The sequence below is a fragment of the Halichoerus grypus genome, chromosome 2 (assembly GCF_964656455.1).
Source record: "Halichoerus grypus chromosome 2, mHalGry1.hap1.1, whole genome shotgun sequence".
Lineage (NCBI taxonomy): Eukaryota > Metazoa > Chordata > Mammalia > Carnivora > Phocidae > Halichoerus > Halichoerus grypus.
In genome coordinates this window covers 140499116-140518362 of record NC_135713.1, presented here as the reverse complement: position 1 = coordinate 140518362, position 19247 = coordinate 140499116, and the positions used below count along the sequence as shown (strand labels likewise).

Sequence of the window (19247 nt, the reverse complement as noted above, 5' to 3'; positions counted from 1 at the left end):
TATATATATATCCCTAAGATAAATAAATAAATCTTTTTAAAAAATCATGTCTTATGGTATCTTTTTCTGCAAGCAGAGGGGAAGGAGGTGTTCCTTGCAAAACACATTTTACAAAATATTTATTGAGTGCTTAACACTCTGCAGGGTTATATGAAGAATAGGCCCTTATCCCATTCCTCCAGAAGTTTATAGTTATTTTAGGAGGATATGTGATATCTGTGTCTCCGTCTGACAGACGTACAACCATTAAAGGACATTACACTGTTATCCATAGTAAAATATTTTATTATTTTAAAATTACAATAATAATACTTATCTTTCTTTAGAAACAGAGAAGTCAAACAATACTAAAGACTGTATGATTAAACATTAAAGTTCTTCTTACCTTGTCCCCCTCCTTATACCCACTCAGCCCCATCCTACACTGTTTCCCTAAAGTAATTTCTTTTAATAATTTCACTAGGTAGGCTTCTAGACTTTTTTCCTATATATTTTCAGAGATATGCATAGTTCTCTTGGTTTAGTGAGTGATCGAGTTTGTTTGTTTGTTTTAAAATATTTTATTTATTTTTTAGACAGCGAGAGAGGGAACACAAGCAGGGGGGAGCTGGAGAGGGAGAAGCAGGCTCCCCGCTGAGCAGGGAGCCTGACTCGGGGCTCCGTCCCAGGACCCTGGGATCATGACCAGATGCTTAACGACTCAGCCACGCAGGCGAGTTTGTTTTTATTTCGTACAGTGTGCTATGCCTGGCTTTATTAACTTCATCGGTCTTTAGATGAACCATATCAATACATACATGCTAGCTTTATTCTTAGGTGAAGAATTAAACAGAATGCTATGCCATATTTTACTTGACCACCCCTATAGTCAGATATTAATATAGTCAAAGTAAAAAATACTTGGTGCAGAGAACTTCATTTCTAACATAAGTTACAGCAAAGTAACTTTTATTTTTTGCAAACAAGTGACTGTAGAAAGGAATCTGTATAATTTGACCTTTCCTTCCTTTATCCTTTTTTATATTTGCTTCAGTCTCATAGAGGGCTTGTTATTGTTAAAAGGTGAAATGTGTTTGATTTAGTCTTCCTTTTCCTCTTCAATGATTATGTTTGCTTCACTCACACCAGGATGCGGCTCTCTGTAAGCACGTTACATAAGTATTTAATAGACGCGTGCTAAGCCCCGGGTAATGTCTGAAAGTGCTGAATCACTATATTGCACCCCTGAAGCTAATATTACACTGCATGTTAACTAGTTGGAATTTAAATAAAAACTTAAAAAAATATTTAATAAATATGGTTTACTAATGGGGTAGTGAAAATTGCTAAAAAAAACACGTGGTTTGTTCTTTAACTTTTGAACTTTGAGATTATTGAGATAAATAATTTTGAAGAAAAAATTGCATATAATATTTATTAGATACCCACAGTGTGCAATATATTTTATAAATAATAATAAAATAATACAGAGACCATTTAATCTTAAATAAGTTAGAGTAGTACTAAGCAAAAGTCTCCAAGTTCTGCACTGACACGTATATGAGATAGAATTTTTACTATTTAAATGCATCAAAGTGCAGCACTCTGGAAAACAGTATGGAGGTTCCCCAAAAAGTTAAAAAAGAACTACCCTATGACCCAACAATTGCACTACTAGGTATTTACCCAAAGGATACAAGAATACTGATTCCAAGGGCCACATGTACCCCGGTGTTTATAGCAGCATTATCAACAATAGCCGAACTATGGAAAGAGCCCGTGTCCATGTGGGTAAAGAAGATGTGGTATATATATACAGTGGAATATTACTCAGCCATCAAAGAGAATGAAATCTTGCCATTTACAACGATGTGGATGCAGCTAGAGAGTATTATGCTAAGGGAAATAAGTCATTCAGAGAAAGAAAAATACCATAGGATTTCACCCATGTGTGAAATTTAAGAAACAAAACAGATGGACATAGGGGAAAGAGAAAGAGGGAGGCAAACCGTAAGAGACTCTGAACTATAGAGAACAAACAGGGTTGCTGGAGGAGAGGTGGCTGGGGGATGGGCTGAGTGGAGGATGGGCATTAAGGAGGGCACTTGTGATGAGCACTGGGTGTTACATGTAAGTGATGAACCACTAAATTCTACTCTCGAAACCAGTATTACACTGTATGTTAACCAACTAGAACTTAAATAAAAACTTGAAACGTTAAAAAAAATAAAACGCCTGGGTGGCTCAGTCAGTTAAGTATCTGCCTTCGTCTCAGGTCATGATCTCAGGGTCCTGGGATCGAGCCCTGCCTCGTGCTCCATGCTCAGCCGGGAGTCTGTTTCTCCCTCTCCCTCTGCCCCTCCCACTTGTGTGCTCTCTCTCTCTCAAATAAATAAAATCTTTAAGAAAAAAAAAGCATGAAAAAAGTGGCATGCTTGTCTTATCACTAACAAATATTCACCTTTGTGCTACCTCTTAAATAACTTCAGTATACGCATAACTATAGCCTTTAATACTATTCCTCTGAATTACTGCATGGTCACTCTTTTATTTTTACCAAGCTTTTTTTTTTTTTTTTTTAATATATACTCATGCTAAAAGTTTTCAAAACCTAGACAAACAAAAACTATAAAGTGAAAGACACATCTCTATTCTTCCTCAGTCCTCCAGTTCCATTCTTTAGGTAACTACTATACTTTAAAAATATTTGCAGAAAATTAAAACAACGGTGAAATACCACTCTACACCTATTAGAATGGCGAAGATCCTGAACACTGACAACATCTAGTGCTGGCAAGGAACTCTGATTCATTGCTGGTGGGAATGCAGAACGGTACAGCCACTTTGGAAGACAGTATTGTAGTTTCTGACAAAACTAAACATGTTCTTACTATACAAGCCAGCAGTCATGCTCCTTGGTGTTTACCCAAAGGAGTTGAAAACAAGTCTACAAAAAAACCTGCACACAGATGTTTATAGCAGCTTTTTTCATAATTGCACATACTTGGAGACAACCAAGATGTTCTTCAGTAGGTAAATGGCTGAAAAGTATTTGCATTTCTTTCCAGGAACTTTCTAGGTATATCTAAGTGTGTATGTGTATGTAATTCTTTTTTTTTTTGTAAATCTCAGTGGGACCATATTATAGATATTATTCTGTCCCATTCATTTTTCATCTAATAATCTATGTGACTGAGGAAACTGTAGATGTCTCATTTTTAAGTGTGTGGTAATTAATAGTGTACATTCTAAGAAACACACTTTTTTCTTTTTTTTTTAAAAGATTTATTTATTTGGGGTGGGGGCAGAGGGAGAGAGAGAGGGAGAGAAGCAGACTCCCTGCTGAATGCTGAGCGAGGTGCCCCAAACAGACTCTTACCTATAAAGAACAAGCCAATGGTCACCAAAGGGGAAGTGAATGGGGGGATGGGGGAAACAGGTGATGGGGATTGGAGTACACTTGTGATGAGCACCGGCTGTTTTAAGTAAGTGTTGAATCACTATACTGTATACCTGAAACTAATATACTGTATGCTAACTGGAATTTGAATAAAAACGTAAAACAAGTAGTGTAGATTCACCATTTTACAGTTTTGTGTTTTTGTTTCTTTACTCTTACCAACAAAGTTTTGTTGATCATTCTTGTACATAGACCTGGCACCAGTATCTTTTATTATTTTCTTAACTCACACCCTTATTTTCTGCAGCCTCTTTCAGTCCATAAGTCTCTTGCAGAACTGTGACTTTATGTGTTTGTTACATGATCTCATTTGTGTAAATTAGACATACATTTACGCACACATAACAAGTATATGCGTAAGAAGTTTTCATGAAGGCTATGCAGGTTTCCCTTGCTGTCCAAAAGCAGAGTGTTCCTTTGAAACATTTTGTAAGCCAAAATGGCTTAAAGCAAAGAAGCAATTACCCTTTCATAGATGTGAAAATTCTTTTTGGATTTCTTTCAGTTGGCAAAAAGCAGGTATGAACATAGGTCTTTTTTAAAAGTGAAGGGTGTAAGGGGAACTTTTGGATAGTGGGGGAAACCTGTTTAAGATCTAATTGTGATTATCTTTGAATAGAGGGACATAGAAGAAGCTATGTGGTTGGGTAGATAGGGCATATATAGTTAAAAACAAACAAGCAAAAATACATTAATAATGTGGTATTTGCTATTTTTTTAAAAAAACACTTAAATACCTATAAAAATTCAAGAAAAGGGGATTAAAAACTCATTGAACCTTTATGTTAGGTGGACATCAAAGCAGTTTAGTAGATGAGTTATATTTCAAACATAATGTCACCCTTTTATTTCCATTAAAATCTGTTTTAGGTAAGGGGTGCCTGGGTGGCTCAGTTGGTTAAGCGTCCGACTCCTGATTTCAGCTCAGGTCATGATCAGGGTTGTGAGATCCAGCCCCATGTTGGGCTCTGTGCTGCGTGTGGAGCCTGCTTGAGATTCTCTCTCTCCCTCTCCCTCTGCCTACCCCCCTCCTGCGTACTCTCTCTCTTAAAAAAAAAAAAAAAAAGTTGTTTTAGGTAAAATTTGTAAAACAAAATACTAGAACATGTCAGCCATATGTGTTAAGGCTAAGCTAAAAACAAAGCTTTTATCATCTCTCTCTTACTAAGTCTGCCGAAAATTCCTCCCAGTTCTTGGAACATGAAATTTTCTGTCACTAGACAGCTTCTAAATGATCCCTCCATACCTTATTTGAACACTATGACCTTGATAATGTTGGACTCCTCTCCCAGCTAGTAATTCTCATTCCCATACTGTTTACCTCCTGGAATTTCTACATAATGTATAGTACCTCCTCACCTAGAATATATTCTTCAGGCATTTATTATATTTCTAATGAGGTTATGCTTAAGGATTTAGCTCACAGGCTCTCATTTGTATTTTTATCTTCTCAAGATTTCTGAATTTGCTTTCATAGGAGTTATTTTTACTTTGAAGACAAATTTACATCCAGGTCCTTATTAAGTTGACATATGTCCTTAGAATTTCTTGCATATCTGCAGACTACTCATATTTTAATACCTCTAACCTTGGTAGACATTTCTATAATACTGAAATCTATGTCTTCCACTAATCTGCATGTGTTTCTGAGATATTTCTGGAAAGGCAGTAGTAAATGAATAAGCCTGAGCAAAGTGGGGCTGGTGGAGTTGCTGAATTTTTATCAGCATTACAAATTGTGCTTTCTCATGAGAATTTGTTTTAAAAAGAAGAGGGGAGGTTCCATTGCTAAAACAAGTCTTAACGAATCCGTCCACTGGCCATGGCCTTTCTTTCTGAACACTTTTCCTCCATATGATACCTGTTAGCTGTTGTAGGGTAATTATATTTTATCATCCAATCACCTTCTTGACCTTTAATTGAACCTTCATAGATTATGACTAAAAATTAATTTGCTGTATCAATTTCATGTGTTGGTTTTTTTTTTTTAAAGATTTTATTTATTTGAGAGAGTGAGAGAGAGCACGAGAGGAGAGAGGGTCAGAGAGAGAAGCAGACTCCCCGCTGAGCAGGGAGCCCAATGTGGGACTCGATCCAGGGACTCCGGGATCATGACCTGAGCCGAAGGCAGTCGCTTAACCAACTGAGCCACCCAGGCGCCCAATTTCATGTGTTGTTAACAGAAGAAAGCAAGGAATAGGACTTGGGTCACTCAGACTTAGGTTTTAATTTAATCGTTTGCTACATATTCATTTATGTGGTCTTGAGCAAGCTGGTTTATTTTCTCAACTGTAACAAAGGTTAATGTGAGAATTAAATACATACCATAAGTGCAGCACCAAAACATCATTTCAATAAGTGGTGTTTAGTCACAAAAGGGATAGCAGTTAGGAGTGATGATATTTAGCACTAGTTTTTATTTTTTTAGCACTAGTTTTTAAAACAGTTGTGGCTTCTGATTTTGTTTTGTTTTCTAGGAAAAGTAATTTCTATTAATCCTTTTTCTTCAAGAGTTGTAACATGAGATGTCCATCTTTCCAAAATGAAAAATTAGTAAATGATAGGATTTAAAAATCATGAATACATTTGTGTGCAGTCTTATAAAGGAATGAAAATTGAATCATATAATTACATATTTAACCAAGACCAGTTTTTGTTTAAAATAAAATTACTTGGGGTGCCTGGGTGTCTCAGTTGGTTAAGCAGCCAACTCTTGATTTTGGCTCGGGTCATGATCTCAGGGTCATGGGATGGAGCCCATGTCTGGCTCTACGCTCAGCAGGGAGTCTGCTTGGAATTCTCTCTCTCCCTCTGCTCCTACCCCCATGTTCACACACTCTTTCTCTAAAATAAATAAATCTTAAAATTACTTTATAGTATCTTTTAGGTACTATGCTACATACTTGGCATGAAATATTTAATTCTTCTGATGACCGTATGAGGTGTCTATACTGTTTTTATCTCTATTTTACAGATAAGGTAACAGGTGCGTGTGTGCTAAAGGACATACAATACGTGCTAGAGTCAGTATTCATACCTAATTTCAGAGTCTCCATTCTTTATACCACCACATTGTTTTTTTAAAAATTATAGCAAAGTATGCTATTCTGTGATACCCTAATTCAGCTTTGAGTTGGTGATTTTTGATTCAGTAACTACCTATGAAAAAAACACCTGGATTATATTTTTTCTCCCCAGTGGAAGATGCTACTTTAGTGATTGTAAGATGTATATTTGATAATTAAAAAAATCTAAGTATTACATATATGGATGTGTTTGGGACAAAAACATTATTAAAGTACCTACAATAAAAAGAAATTTTACTCTATTTCAATCAGGAGCTTGTTACAGTGCCACATAGCTTCATTAAATGCCTTGAGCATAAAACAACTTAATAATTATTGGCTAAGAATCTGTCATAAAAGGCCATTGTAGATAATTTTTTTTTAGCATTAAACTGGTTACAGTAAGAGGTAGTGTTTATTGATCATTTACTTTGTTCTGAGCACTTCCATGGATGACCTCATTTAATCTTTTCAACAGTCTAGGAAGGAGACACTATTAATACCTGTTTTACAGCCCATTAAACTAAGATTTGAAGAGGCTCTCTGTCTCAGGCTGCATTGTAATAGCAAACGTGGATTAGGGGCCCTCCAGATTATTTTTATTTTAAACTTCATACTTACGAAATAGTCACAGCAGTGTTTGAAACGAAAGCTACTGGAATGATGAAACATTTTTGTAGTGAATTTTCTTTATGGACGTGTATTATTTTTCCCTTTAGGTTCACAATATTCTTGCAGAAATGGTGATGGGGGGAATGGTATTGGAGACCAACATGAATGAGATTGTTACTCAAATTGATGCACAAAATAAACTGGAGAAATCTGAGGTAAGAATGGAAAGCGCTCTGGTTAATGGAGGTAGTAAGCATGATCATAAATTTGCATGATGTGTAGCTTTCACTGTTTGTCCTTCAGTATCACCCTTTAAGTACAGCTGATAGCTTATTCAGTTTTTTAAAAATGGAATATACATATCTTAGTATGTTCAATGTTTTGTGACTGCTATCTATCTGATAGTTTCATGTTCTCTTTTTTTAGCCATGGTTGTTAACTGCCTTGGGTAATAAAGACAATTTCAGATTCTTAACAGCTTAAAAAAGAAATTATATGTTTGAATAATGAAATCAGTATTTGCTTTACAAAACCTTAGTAATCATCAAGGAAATCTTAGACCTGATATTTTAAAGATATATAAATTTAGTGTCACAGAACTATTTCTGAAAAAGGAGAGGAGAGGAAATGGAATTCTCATGAGGAAGTAATGTTGTAAGTTATAATTGGTGCTTTGCAAGCCTGAGTGAACACTGAAAAAAGAAATTCGTTGCCTTAATCTTTTAATTCTGGATCCTTCCCAGAGGTCACTGACAAGTTGGCTAAGTCACATATTTTATACAATGATACATGAATTCATGGCTTTTTCTGCATTCTATAGGAGAAAGATTTGGTTAGTTACACATGCTTAGCTTTGTGCTGTTAGATTAGGTGCATGAGGATCAACCAGCACTTTAGCATTGTATAAAATCCTACTTTAGAATTTTCATGACTCTTTCCTCAAGTATTAGGCTGAATATCAATAACAAGCACTGTAGCTGAGCCACTGAAGTTCACATTGTTTTGGTGGTTTCTTATTACTCTGGCAGAAGTTTAGAAAGATGAATAGTTTTGACATGTCATTCAACACTATACTTGTTACCTTTGGTATTTATAGTCATAACTAAGATTAGAAAAATAAATTTTATTTATAATTATTAATACAAGCTCAGGTGTTTGGTTGATTTAAAGTAATCATTACTATAAAAGCAGCAAAGTATTAAAAATATGCTGGCATTAATTTACAACAGGTGAGTTCTAAAGAATTTTTATCTTGTTGGCACTTTAAAGGATCGGTTTAATGGAATGCTATGCTCACTGGAATTGAATGAAACACAGGATGATGGATAAATCCAAAATCTGAGGGTTAGAAACAGTTAAAGCTTTATATAAAAGCATTTTCCAGTGTTCTATTTTAAAGTAAAATAGCCCTGCATTTCTCTATATCTCAATTTACCATCCCTATGAGTTGCCCAAAGGAGAGGCTTGTAATGGTGAAGAGCTTATAGTTATGACTCTTTTAAATAACTACTTATATTTTATGTGTTCTACAGCCAATTTTTAAAATACTGGTTTTTGAAAAGGAAAAACAAACGATTAATACAGAAGGTTTTGTTTTAGGACAAGGAAAAGAACTCAGAATATTATTTAGTATAGTTGGTTTGCCTTATATTATTTAGTATGGTAAAAGATTTACTATAACCTCTGAGCTATACAGTCTTAAGTGATAACTCAAATTTTATGTAATCTGTTAAAACTTGCTTTACAAAACTCTATGGATATAGATTCTAAATGCCAAGAGACATGACATAATCCATTAATAATATGTCAAAAATGAATGGATATGTGGTAATATATGACTTCTGTGTAATCATGTGTAAAAAATATATTGACCTTTTGTCTGGAATGTTCATATTCCAGGTTCTTTAACTTCATTGATGGTGTCCTCTTTTTAATTTTTTTTCTTTTTGTCCTTGGTTTGCTATTTATAATACTGATAAAAGTCATGAAGGACCTATAATAATTGCATAATGGATATTTGCTTTCTGATTGTCCAGTATAACTTTGTTAATGAGGCAATTTTTCCTTATCTGTAAAGAAAGAGCAGTAAAATACAAAATTTACATTTTCAATGGAAATAGAATACTGTAACTTAAAATCTCTTCACAGAAACATTTCTATTTAAAATGGTTTTAAATACTGGTGAAAGAGGTACTGCTATTTTTCATCTGCTGATCATCTCTTAACTTGTACAGTCAGCAGTTATCTGCTACAAATTAGTTTTTCTCCTTTACTAGAAAATAGGTTTTAAATCTGGGAGTAGACCACAACATTATGTTTTTCATCAAGTGTTTCTCCATATGTGATGTCTGCTAATATTTTAGTTATAAAGTAGGATTTTGAGTCAAAATGAAGCCATTTAGTCCTGATCATATTTTAAGAAATTATGCCAAAAATGTTGACTTTGTGTAATTCTTCAGTAATTTTCATAATCTGGAAGACTACCACCTTTATTCCAGACACATTGAAATGTCAGTTTTCATATGGATTCCGTTTCCATGTTACTTAAACTGGATATATGTATCAAATATATGACTGCAGAATAATCCAAAATTATTTGAGAACACACTATAAGCTTTAATTAATCTGACTCTTCCTTAAATTTTAGTTAAAATTTATTATGCAAGCAAAAACTTGTCAAGAAATAATTAAAATCCAGAATATCATGATTGATGAAAAGACCTGGTTATCATACTTTTAAGATTAAGTGGTATTTAGAATAGCATTTATCTTTTAAAAATCAGTCTGGGTATAATGAAGATACCACTTTTAAGATATAGCATGGATATATCTAGTTGCCTTTACTTTGTCAGAAATCAAAGACTTTATTATTTTGGTTTAAAGATAGTATATTTCCAGTGACAATGGAAAGTGAACCAGTTTAATTCCCAATAACCTAGACAGGTAGAAGCAAAGATCTCCCAGATCTTTAAAGAGAGGACAAACAAAGATATGCTCTGAATGTATGTCCCATCTATCCTGATTTGACAGAAAACTGGTTTGCTGTGACATGGGGGTCTGGGCAAAGGAGGGTTTAAGCTGGGTGGGAGGATGGTGGGATTTGGGGGAAGTGTAAGAGGCACTCAGGAATCTTCCAAGGAATAAAAGGACTCCCTGGGGGTGGAGGTAGAGGGGTGGGGTTGGGGAGACTTGTTAGCTTTTGTGTATGTCATGTTATTTTTAAGATGCATAAATGGGTCTGAATATAGTCACTACTTTTTTAAAAGTCAGTCTTCTTTTTTTCCGAACATCCTGATCTTTCTAGCTCTTTCCATTCTTCTCTCTTACAGACCTTTATCTTTCAATCTCCCAGACAGGACAGGTAGACAAGGTATTGCTGACTTTGAGAAAACTGTACTTTAACAAAGGGAAAGCAAAATGATGTCAAAGGCAATTAATTATTTAGGCCAGACTCAAAAATTCTTTGTGTTAATGAACCCATGTAGTCCCTGTAGCCTATTTTTCATTCTAGTTTCTCCTTGTAGTTTCTTCATCTTTTATTGGACTTAGTGTATTTTACTAGTGTTTCATTGATGTCATGTTTGTTCTGTTTTGTCTGCCTGCATTGTAAAAGGAAAGTTTAAATTTTTTGTTCTTTTTTTAAACATTGTCATTTAACTGACAAATTACATTTGTAAAAATGCAGGTTTACTTTGTATATAAAAATGTAGAGTTTATTTCAAAAATCATATGTTAGAATTAATCTTAATTTAACTCTCACAGTTCTTTTTCTGTCTTTCTAAATTAGGATTCTAACATAAAATCCCTGGTGGGTTTTGGAAGCTGTGCATTTGAAAACCAAAAGCTGAACCTTTAGAGTTTTGCATACAAAGTGAGAAACAATGAAGGCTTAGAATAGTGACTTTTAAATAGTGCTTTTTTCCCCACATAATGGTTTTCAGGTCCAAAGTCTTAACAGAATTGCTTTTATGGTTTTGACTAACAAGGGCATATTAAAAGTGGCCAACAAAAAGTGTAAGATAACAAATCTTCTAAAATTGAATTAAAAGTTCTAAAAATTGGAATTAAATATTTTGACCAAAATAAAACGGATTTCCAGGGTAGCAACCTTCTGACATCCAAACACCATAATAAGTGAGACTCAGTAAAATATTGTTAACCTTGGACATTTTTACAAAGCATACTGCCTCTTACTGAAAATGTTTTTAATAGACTCCTAGCTTTATAAAACTAAATTTTCTCTGGCATTTCCTATGTGTTTTTTACACCCTAAGTTAATTGTGTAAATTTTTATTTAAAAATTTCAATCTAAATGGTGATGAACAGCTTTTTTTTGTACAATATTGTACCAAAATGAAAAATGAAAATGCTTATAGGCCTCCATTTAAAAATTTCAAAGTGACGCAAACAATGAGTCGTGGAACGTTACATCAAAAACTAATGATGTACTACTGTATGGTGACTAACATAACATAACAAATAAATAAATAAATAAATAAATAAAATCAATAAAACAAACAAAAAATTTCAAAGTGAAAATACTTTATTGAGTCCCAAAGCGGAAAAAAAATTCTGTAAATTCAACAAGTTGGATTACCCACTTCACTAATTAGAAAAATGCCACTGAGAATTTGGCATTGCTTTTTAGCCACTAAAAGTATCTTTCTGGATGTGTTTGAGAAGTGGCAACATACAGGTGGCTTTTTAATTTCTTATCCCAAGATGGTAGGCTCTCTCATGAAGCTGGGAGTACCACTTGTGGTCCTTAGGTCTGTGTTACTTTATCCCTGGAATAGAAAATACATAATTGTTTCCTTTATTCCACTGATCCAAATCACTGCCAATTTCTGTGGTCTAGTCTTTAATTTATGTTAAATTGTCATTTTCTAGCAAAGAACCACTTGGGTCTTTAACTTCCATCACTAGAACTAGTAGTTAGCTTTCTTCTTCTTTCTTTAAATCAAATATCTATTTTCAAAGAGCAGAGAATAAGAAAAGTGGCCCTAATACAATGATACTGGAAAGTCAGCTTGTGAATTGGTTCTGCTTCTTACCTTGACATGCTGTTTAGTCTGTTCTTCTACAAAATTATGGTGAGGACCCCTGAGTTCCACTTGTAATGGTTGGAATTAGTTACATTAAATCCATGAATTGGGCATTAGTCTGCTGTATTTATTTCACACAGGCAAATGCTGTGCTAGAAATTAAAACTATAACTGAAGATTATATTAAATGGATTATATAATTTGGAAGGCTTTTAAATTTTTAAATATTCTAATTTTGATATAATTTTTTATAAAATGTTATAGTTCTTACTTACTAGAGGGTTGTCATTAGCATTTCTAACCTTGGAATTGAAATATTAAAGCACTGCCTTTAAAGCAAAGAGCAAGCCTATTACAAATTCCCAGATTAAAAGCTATTCTACCTTACATTCATAAATTAAAATAGTGAATTTTCTATTTTGCTCAAAACATGAATTCAAAAGCTGCCATTATTTTGTTAATGATTTTGAGTCTGAAACCATTTAATACTGTGTTTATTAATGTTGATGTTCTTTCACTTTGCTGTTAGGTCAAAATTATGAATGTGCATATAGCACCTTCCAGCAGGAAGGGTGGGTAAAGTTTTAGTATGTACAAATTATTCCCACTACCATCTTACTCTGCATTTCAAGCTTGAAAAAATATTTTAAGATGGTAGGATACTAATTTATGTCTTAGATTAAATAAATATTTAGATTCTTTCCTTTTCCCCTCGAGAAAGTTAATTGCTTATTGCATGATAAGGAAAAGGGAGCCTTCCGATTCTTTGAAATATATTTTAGTAATGCTGCTTTTTCACTTTTGCTTGCACATATTTTGTTTATTTTTGGGTCTGGCAATTTAAAAACAAAATCAAAAACAAATCATATCCATCCATTATTATCTTTGTGATTCAAGTGCTTGAAATTTCTGAGAGTATGTCTGTATAAGTCTTCTATCTGTTTGGCCTCATTTTGGTATACTTGCAGACTTCATTTTGTTTTCTTTCTCTTAATTCTGTTAATTTATTTAATCTCATGGGAGAGAAAACATGACCATTCTTTTATATACTGTACTTCATTCTTTCATCCAGTTCATACTCTTAACTGCTTTGGATTCATATATTTATTTTTGTTAGTGGAGTTGCTGCAGTTTACCTGCCATGGTGGTGCTCGAATATAACAACATAGATGGAAGCAAGTTATTTCTCCAGTAGGGTTTCATTCTTTTTATTTCTGCTTTGTGTCAGCTGTGTAATCTTAAATCTTTAAGAGCTATGTTGTACTGTCAGAAATATCTTAATTTTACATTTTAAATTGTACATAATACTAACAAGTCAGGCAAGCTTAATTTCTGTAAATTTTAGTGTTCAAAAAAATTAGTAAAAGTTATCTTGTTGCTTTGAATATATCTTACTGAAAAAAAAATCTTAACTAAGATGAAAATTATTTTATACCTTTCTGTTGGCAAACTGATCTCCTAATGGCAAATTACCTCTTTTACATTTTATTCTTTCATAAAAATGTTTCAGACTTAACTTTCATGGAAGTCTGAAAATGAAATTTGTTTTATAGCAGTTCTGGTGTTGACTACCTGAGAAGTCTTTTATTTTTAAGCCCTACGTTTTTATATAAAACTCATTTTAGCACCTAGTTACTGATCAACAGTTCTTTTTATATTTTTTTATGTTTTATATTCTGCAAAATCTGATTTCTTAAAATGTTAGTTTAGTTAAAAATTGAAGTACGCATTACAATTTTTTTATTTCCTACCATTTTAATTCATGACATACTACACAGAAGTATTGAACATGCTTGAGAAATAATTTGATTCTCTTAATTCATTTGCGTGTTCTGAATAGTGGCCATCCTTTGCATGTCTATGGCTTGCTGCTTATGTTTAGAGGAATTGTAGTTTGTTGTACTTAGAAACTTCTTTTGGTTTTACGTAATAAGAACTTGGCACATAAATGCTATTTAAATCAATTGCTATATTGACTTTATGTATTCTCATTAGCAGCCAACAGTCGACACCATCTTTGGTCACAAAGAAACGAATTAATCTAAAGAAATTTAACAGGATGCACTTTTATTCTCATTTTCTTTACTCAAGTTCAGTTTAGCTGTTCATGGTACAGGGTATTATGGAAAAGAAGGCTTCTTGACAATGACATTTAATTTAATACTAAAAAAATTATTTTTACTATTTATAAAAGTAAAATCATAGCATCCAGTAAAACATACACACATATCTACCTTCTCTCTCTCTCTCTCTATCTCAATAATAAAAATCCTCTAATAGTTCATGCCTTTTAAAATATTTATATTCAAATATCTTATAAATACTTTTTTTATAGTCTACTCATCATTTGTACCCTGTAGAGACACATCCAAGTAAAAATCGTGGCAAATTGGTTTTTTAATTAGAAAAATTACAAAATCCTTCTATCTGGAAAACTGATACTAGCTCCAGGATGTCTATAATTTTGTAAAATAATTTTTGTTCCTTGGCCGACAACATACTTTTGGGTAAAAGGAAGAGAGCCTTGACAAGATGGTAAACCTCTTTAAACTGGATCTTTCTTTGATCCTAAACCATTCTAAATTTCGGTAGCTAGATGTTGAACTTGAAATAATCAGGTTAAAGACCCTTTTGAATATGATTCATGCTACCCTAAACAATACTTATTCGTATCTCCAACATCTTTGGGGGGTATAAAAATAACTGCATTGCTTCAGGTAGGTATAAATGTAGGGGTCAATCAAAAACAACTTACTTCCATTAAATTATAAAAATTGAATACTCCAGCCCTATTCATTCTTTAATTGGATATGGAGTGTTTCATTTATGTCATTGCCTGTGTGGACCATATCTATTATTAATAATATTTTACTGATTTTTCTATTATTTCCAATTCTGAGTTGATAATCCGTGGCTTTTATTTCATTGCTTAACAATGTTTGTATCCTTTATTCAGCAAATAGTTTACACTGGCCTATTTTGTATCAGTCAAGATTTTTCTCAGGTAACAGCTTTATTATTATTATTATTTTAATTAACAAAAGAGGTAGGATTACATAAGAGAAAAAAACCTAAAATTTCAAAAAGGGACATTAAAACTAGTAATTCTAATTACACAGACATTGTCTCATATATGTGATTTAAGCAAAGTGGAAGATTTGTTTTTGTTACCTAATTGTCTGCTTTTGTCAAGATGATGTATGCCACTGAATTCAGATGTGTTTGTTGACTTTATTATATCACCTGAATAAAAATTGATGAAATCTAAATCTAACTTAAACCGTAAAAGTATGAAGACTCTTGTAGCTATTTGAGAAAGATGATATATATCCCTTTTTCTTTTATTTTTAATCATATTTTCTTTCAAAATTGTTTCACAAAATATAAATATCCCTACTAAGATGAAAGTGAAATATTGTACACTAATGCTACTAGAAGTTTTAAAATTCATTTATTTATATAAATACTATCTTTTGCATTTATGCTGTTCTTTCTCCAAATTTGCATATTGTAAACTGAACCAATGTTGTTGGATCTACTTTATGTGACAGTATTTTTAATCATTCATTGTATTTTTTCTAACACATCGAAGGTTGGAAAGATCCTTTTGTTGCAGTTTAATTTTTAGGCAGAACTTTTCTCTTTGGACTGAGGCTTTACTTTAAAAGCCTGATTCCCGCCCCCCTCCCCGCCCACCGGTGTTTTAGAACTTCCCTAGAAAAGTTTAGAAGAGCCTCCACAATTTAAAATAATATTAAAAATTTGTTGTTTTGAAATGTTTTAAGGGTTTGGCCCTACGTAAAGAAACTAAACAAGTATGATCTATTACTTTCAGTTTTTATTTCACAGCACATTTTGATAATCAATGCTGTTTTAAAAGCAAAAAAAACCCCCAAATCTATCATGATTGTTGCAAGAGATGTTTAAAAGGAAACTAATGTAAACTATGCTTCGTGCTTATATCATAAGTCAGTAAGTGAAGATATAGGTGAAGATCTAGTTTTTGTCATTTGAATATTGGATGTGACATCTAAGTAGTGCAGGCTAATTTGTGTCTAATTTTTACATTCTTATCATTGCATGTATTCACTGTATTTTTTAATGTGCCAACTGTTTTCTCTTTATAGATTAGAATTTCAAAGTACCCATCCCATACCAATTCAAACTACCATCTGGTCTCTAAGCTTGTTATATGAAAATCTTTTATCATTGTCCTCCATTTTTAGTGTTTTTTGATGAGCTACACCTGAGTTGTACATTTTCTTTTCTTTTATTTGCTTCTGTATACAGGCTGGCTTAGCGGGAGCTCCAGCCCGTGCTGTATCAGCTGTAAAGAATATGAATCTTCCTGAGATCCCAAGAAATATTAACATTGGTGACATCAGTATAAAAGTGCCAAACCTGCCCTCTTTTAAATAAAAAATTAAAAAGGCCACTCCCAGGTAAAATCCAGGGGGAAAAGTCATCTAAGTTTACCATGCAGTTGTTTACCAAAAATAGAGGAGGAGAGTCTTAACTTTTGCTCTTGGATTTAAGTCAAGGTACTGTATAAAAGTTGTGTAAAATCGGTATGGAAGTTCAATGTTGCTTTTCTTGCTCAGTGATTTTGAAGAAATTGGGTAGTTCCAGTGTGATATTTCTTTTTCTTTTCTAAACTGCATTTCTATGCCCACCTAAGGCATGCCTCTATGTATTGGCTGCTACAGTATTTCAAAAAGTGTTTGAGACATTTCTTTAAATTATGTACAATCCAAAATGTTGGTGTTTTGTATGGATCTCAAGTGCAGCATTCCATAATTCTTTGTTATTTGTCACAATTGTTATTTAAAGAACCAAGTATGTATTGCATGAAAACATTATGACCTTTTCCTCTTAGTTTAAATAAACTCCAAGGTAACTGGACTTCTAAAGCACCTTTCTGTTTGCCTGATATCTACTTTAGCAATAATTTTTTTACGACCTTCTGACTCAACAAAGTAAATAAAAGTATATTTTATCACTGTTAAACAGCTGTTGATGTTGATTTATTTAATTCGTACTTATGTTTTTAATATTCAAAAACTTACTAAATTATTCTAAAACTCAGTTATTTCACAAGTCAAGAGGAGTGTATCGGGTAGTGTTGTGTACAGATGTGAGGTGGGAGATGACAGATCTTTTTCTAAAATCCATATTGAGAAATTACAACGCCTACTTTACACACAGATAGGTGTAAGTTTTTCATCTGGTCCCTTCTTGCTCAGTTGATGAAAAATAATTTTGGCAAATACCTAGTTGCTTTTGAACACAAAACCCTGTGGGGCTCCACCTGACTGTTCCATCCCAAAGTCAAAACTAAAGTGTTTGCTTAAGTTTTAACAATCTCCTATTCTGATTTCCCATTATTGGCCCACATTTTCTTATTTGGTCTTACCTTCTGAACCATGAACGAGGTTCCTCTTCCAGTTAGACCAAGGTGGGTATTTCTGTTGTTGTTGTTGTTGTTTTACGGTTCTAGTCCTCCCCAAATGTTCTCTTTGACACATTTCCTTAGATTTGTGGCATTTATGAATTTTACTCCATGGGCTCTGGGAGGTAAGAAAAGTCACTTTATTTTTTCTAAATAATATTTATCTAACTCTGAGCTTCCTTCTGTTGAGGCCACAGAAATCCAGTCTGTGATTATTAGGATTTCCATCAGTTCAGAGATGTGTAAAAGTTCTGCAAAGCGGAGCATTCAGGGGGGTCCCTGGTCTTCGGTCATTTGACAAATGTGTTTTGAGTGCCTACTGTGGCAGCTCCTGTGGAGCTGTAAACAGTACCACACAGAGTGCCTGGCAGTATTTCTACTTTTTTTCTCTTCCCTTTGTTTTACGGGGGACAATTGTGAGAAGATTAAGTTTGGGTTTGACTAAGATGTGCCAAAATTAGGAAAACTTCTGGGCCAGTTATTGGTTTTACCTCAAGAAATAATTAAAAGGTTTTTTGTCTCTCAATATATTCTAGTAAGAAAAAGAAAACATTGTACAAATTACAAAAATAGGCAAGTCATGGAAAACTATATCTCCGTAGCCAAGGAATAGGTAGAGATGCTTAATTTCACGAGTAGTCAGAGAATGCAAGTTAAAAGGACAATTAGATTTTATTTTCACTCATATCATATGAGCAAAAATTAAAACAGGTGACAATATCCAATGCTGAAGAGGATGTGAGGAATGAGAATGGTCATATGTTGCTGGTGGGAATGTAACGTATCATTAACTTTTTTTTAAAAAAAGCATATGCCAAGCTGGGGTGCCTGGGTGGCTCAGTCGTTAAGCGTCTGCCTTCGGCTCAGGTCATGATCCCACGGTCCTGGGATCGAGCCCTGCATCGGGCTCCCTGCTCAGCGGGAAGCCTGCTTCTCCTTCTCCCCCTCCCCCTGCTTGTGTTCCCTCTCTAGCTGTCTCTCTCTCTGTCAAATAAATAAATAAAATCTTTAAAAAAATACATAAAAATAAAAAGCATATGCCAAGCTTTGTGAAAAAAAATTTTTTTTAAGTTTATTTTTGAGGGAGAGAGAGCACACGAGCACAGGGAGGGGTAAAGGGGGAGGGAGAGGAAGAGGGAAAGAATCCCAAGCAGATTCCTCGCTGAGCACGGACCCCAGTGTGGGGCTCAGTCTCATGACCCATGAGATCCTGACCTGAGCCGAAAGCAAGAGTTGGACGCTCAATCAACTGAGCCACCCAGGCACCCCAACTTTGTGAAAATTTTTAAAAATTAAAAATATACATTTCTCACATACCCATGACCCACTCTCAGGACTCTACTTATACAGCATCCTTGGTATCTTTACATACAAAGTATTTATTGCATCAGTTTTTATAAAGCAAAAAGTAAACTGGAGATACCTTAAATACCTACCAGTAAGGAATTGGTAAAATTGTAGTAACTACCACACTAGTTGTAATAGCAGAAGACTGGAATGGCCCAGATATCCTTTGGAAGGAGATTGGTTGGAAAGCTAGGTTACATCCACACTGCAGAATCTTATGGAACAATCCAAATGAGAAATAGCTGTGTACATTGCCACAAATTGACCCCTAGAATAGACTGTTAAGTGAA

General features: G+C 33.8%; 1 protein-coding gene across 7 annotated transcripts in view; it reads left to right on the top strand.

Moving 5' to 3' along the window:
- The window catches only part of AP3S1 (adaptor related protein complex 3 subunit sigma 1), a 71887-nt gene extending 54719 nt beyond the window's left edge, over positions 1–17168 (top strand). For 3 of the 7 annotated variants that reach the window (XM_036078976.2, XM_036078973.2, XM_036078972.2), the window contains 2 exons: positions 7224–7331; positions 16452–17168. In XM_036078976.2, coding sequence (XP_035934869.1) covers positions 7224–7331; positions 16452–16580 — 237 coding nt within the window. In that variant the 3' untranslated portion in view covers positions 16581–17168. Of the gene's footprint in view, positions 1–7223; positions 7332–10445; positions 10487–15117; positions 15166–16451 lie in introns of all 7 variants that reach the window. The other 4 variants (XM_036078975.2, XM_036078974.2, XR_004913031.2 and 1 more) reach the window with 3 other exon arrangements.
- Positions 17169–19247: the final 2079 nt, after the last annotated feature.